The sequence below is a fragment of the Mastomys coucha genome, unplaced genomic scaffold (genome assembly GCF_008632895.1).
Source record: "Mastomys coucha isolate ucsf_1 unplaced genomic scaffold, UCSF_Mcou_1 pScaffold21, whole genome shotgun sequence".
In the NCBI taxonomy this organism is placed as follows: Eukaryota; Metazoa; Chordata; class Mammalia; order Rodentia; family Muridae; genus Mastomys; species Mastomys coucha.
The window spans coordinates 9,246,050-9,250,009 of record NW_022196904.1 but is presented as its reverse complement, the minus strand read 5'-3'; the positions used below and the strand labels follow the sequence as shown (position 1 = coordinate 9,250,009).

Sequence of the window (3,960 nt, the reverse complement as noted above, 5' to 3'; positions counted from 1 at the left end):
CCCCCCCCCGATTCTGTGAGGAGGATTTAATTGCCAGAAGCCAACTGCTTTTGGTCACAAAATAGCAAAGAGTTAGAGAGTTAAATCACAAGAAGCCATCAGCTTATGGCCCTGATTTCCATTACTACCCTTGCTGTCTTTCGTGGGTAATCCTATGATACTGTGCTGGACTTCAGCATATGCCAGTGGACAGAGCCACTCCTCTGCAACTTGGTATAACTTAGATCTGGTGGCATCACCTGTCTATGGTGGTCTTAAGGTTTCCACATGAAAATGACTCTCCTATTCTTGTATTTGTCAAGCAGAAAGAATACATGGTAAGTGTTCAGAGTATCATTTTGAAGTATCTTTCAATGGGGTTGTCCTGGTTAGGATTTGTGCTGCTTTCTGTTGTGGCAGATACCTCAGCACCCCACATTTCTATCTTGATGATCCTTGCCTGGAAGTAGAGCTGTGCCAAGAGAAACTGAGTCAGTCCTTGTAAGTCCCATGAAGAGTGTACTCTGAAAGTTCACGTGTGTGTGTGTGTGTGTGTTTGTGTGTGTGTTTTAACGGAGCCATTGTCTACAATTTTAGTCTTTCTGAAGCTCAATAACACTTTGAGTTTATGAGAAAACCACAGGACAGTCAAACTGTAAATCTCTACATCTTTACAGGGGAGGGAGATAGGGAAGGGAAAGAAAGACAGTCATGTCTTCTGAGTTAAGCACAGAGGCCTGCAAGCAGCCACAAGTCAGCAGGGAACATCAGAATAAGAAAGAGAATGTTGAGAGTATCAAAGGAAGCATGCTTAGGCTATGGACTGTATCTAAAAGAAAGAAAAGAGATAAATAGAGGGAAACAGTGGAAAACTGATGGTTTCTGAGTAACTGAGACAAACAGCCTGACCTAACAGAAGGTAATGGCAGTGCTTCTGTAATGTCTGATATTATTATAGTTTTCATTGTTTATTTTGCATGTATGGATATTTTTCCTGCCCAAATATTTGTGTATTATATGTACACCTGGTGCCTGAGGAAGCCAGCAGAGGGAATTGGAGCCTCTGGAACTGGTGTTATAGTGTGAGGTGCTCTGTGGGTGCTGGGGATTGAACCTTGCTTCTGTGAGTGAGCAGCCTGTACTCCTGACAGCTGAGCCATCTCTATAGCCCTTTACCTTCAATTGTTAACATATGAGCTACAGAGAGATTTGGAGCCAACCCCTCACACAATTTCCTATATTTTCGAAGCCATTAGCTAAGGAAACTGTATGTAGCCCATCTTCTATCACACACAATGGTACCTCTACAGTTTGGCATCACTTGGGCAGAAATGTTTTCTGAAAGGCCTCTCTTCTAGTGGGGTGAGAGGAAACTCTTTTGTTCTGCTTCTCAGTGTGAGTTCAAGCATCTTCATCCCTGGAGAGTCACTGGTGACACTATGCCCCTTGTTACTAGGTGCCCACCTCCATCTGCAGTGAAAGCTGCCTTCCAGGGTTCAGCCAGGTACCCCAACTGGGAGCCCCCCACTGCTGTTTTGATTGCAGCCCATGCCCTGAGGGACAGTTTGCAGACCAAAGAGGTAAGGGCTTATGGACCTGGAATCTGAGTGATCCACAGGGCACCATGAACCTCCTGTATTTCTCCAATGTCTTAGTAAGTGTTCTACTGTTGTAAAGAGACACCATGACCTAGGTAATTTCTAAAAGAGACTTATTAAAGTAGGGCTTACTTAGAGTTTCACAGGCTGAGTCCTTGGCCATAATGGCAGCACATGTGGCAGGAGGCAATTGGGAATGGTGTTATAACAGTATCTGAGAGCTTAAGTTCTGATCCACAGGCAACATGCAGTTGCTAATGTGGAGAGTAGACCTGGTGTGGGGTGAGCTCTCAAAGGCCACATATTGTGACACACATCCTCCAATAAGGGTACAGCCCCCAATCCATCTCTTAACCCTGTAGGAACCAAACATTCAAATATATGAGCCTATGGGGACCATTCTCATTCATACCACGTCACACATCTACTGAGGTGTGCCAGTCTCTGCTTTCCTGTGGACTTATGTAGGACCACCATTGGGAATACTTCCCTTATAATTGTTCCTTGATAAGTGCTTTATTGAGAAAGGCAAATGAATCATCCATAATTATATAGCCTAATGGATTGTTCATTGGCAAACATTGTAAAAGTAAGTGCATTTCTATTCCAGCTGTTGCCTTGAATAATGATTCAGAGACATATTCATTAAAGGCTTTAGTCACTATAGCTGGGAAGATTTTGAGCTATTCTAACCTGAGAATGCTTGCCTTGCCTACTTCCCAGCCCCATGTTCTATTACTTGCCATCTTGGCCTTGCCATGGCAATTTCTTTTTCATGTGTGTCTCTTTTTTTGTTTTGTTTTGTTCTGTTTTTGTTTTTTTTCTTTTAGAAGGGGAAGAGTGTAAGGGAGCAAGAGAAGAGAACAGTTCATGTGTGTCTTGATGGTAGATGTTGGCTTTGATTTTGGGCACTGTGTCCTCAGGTGCTGATTGCTGCACCAGAGATATGGTTGTAGTCTAGACACTGATATAGTCAATCATGAACTTTTCAATGATGTGTAAAAATTCTATTCCATCACCTCTGATTCAGTGTATAGATGGGCAGGAGAGAATAGGCTGGGACTTCAGATATGCATCAAGCATTACCAAGAATTGGAGAGTGTAAGAGTGGAAGAAAAGAAGGACCAAGAGAATTCACCATGGGTTGCGAAGTAGGAAGCCATAGAGAATTAGAATAGATGAATGCTTATTACCTCATCTGTAGTTTACTTACTGGGAAATACAGTTCCATTTTCAGATACTGATGGACAGGACTTTAACAAATGAATATTTCGGGTAAACTCTAAAACATTTGTTAGTATGACCTAGTACTATTGGGGAAAGTACCAGCCATTAAAAAGGTCACATAATTGAAGTGAATTGTTGCTGGTCAGTGATTTCTAGGTTCAGTAGAGATCCTGTCTCAACAACAAAGGTGAAGAGGGTCTGGAGAGATGGCTTCTCAGTTAAGCGCTCCCACATGATGGCTCACATCCATGTGTAACTCCAGTTTCAGGGCATGTGATGCCGTCCTCTGACTTTTGTATATACCACACATTCATATCATGTACACATGTATGTGCAGATAAAACACTCAATAAGTAAAATAAAGTAAATCTTAAAAGAATAAGTTGTTGATACTAGAGAACTGTCTTTGAATACTCATTGTCAGCTTTGACAACCTGAGATCAGCTCCTGAGACCCAAAGTCCAGATCTCCAAGTGCTCACCATGGCATGTTTGAGCCCTCACACATATATACATACCAAAAAGTATAAATATATAATCTATATACAAAATATGAATAAACTTGGTTAAAAAAATAAGGGAAATCATTTTAGGGAAATGATTGAGAAAAAATATCCGATGTTAATTTCTGATCTCCATGTGCATGTGCACCCAACATATATACATGTATGTACACACAAGCATGCCCACACATAAACTCACATACATTAGGTATAGTTGTGCAGTGCTATAATCACAGCATTTAAGAGTATGAGGAAGGAGACTGAGAAATTCTAGGTAATCTACTACTCAGCTACTTCAAGGCCAGGCTGAGTTACAGGAGACACTGTCTTAAGATAGAAACAACACCCTCACATAAAACAGATATAGAGTGTACATTTTTTCCTTTGTGCCTCTTCCACTAATATTATATCCTAGTCCTGTTCACCAAGAATAATTCATATATATATTAGTTAATGCAAGAGCAGGCAATGTTTGAAATACCTTCCTTCAGAGATAGTGTAGTTCCTGTAGTGTTACAGAAATGACGTCTTTGTGTCTCCCACAGACATGAAGAGATGCCGTCTGTGCCCCAAGGAGCAGTACTCGAGCCATACCAGAGACCATTGCCTGCCCAGGACAGAGATCTTCCTGGCCTTTGAGGAACCACTGGGATT

The 3,960-nt window shown here is 41.7% G+C and overlaps 1 protein-coding gene across 1 annotated transcript in view; it reads left to right on the top strand.

Annotated features, from left to right (window-relative positions):
- LOC116104136 (extracellular calcium-sensing receptor) overlaps positions 1–3,960 on the top strand; it is a 31,490-nt gene that overhangs the window by 9,407 nt on the left and 18,123 nt on the right. Inside the window, exons 4-5 of the mRNA XM_031390922.1 lie at positions 1,436–1,559; positions 3,852–3,952. Of these exons, the coding sequence (XP_031246782.1) occupies positions 1,436–1,559; positions 3,852–3,952 (225 nt within the window). The remainder of the gene's footprint in view (positions 1–1,435; positions 1,560–3,851; positions 3,953–3,960) is intronic.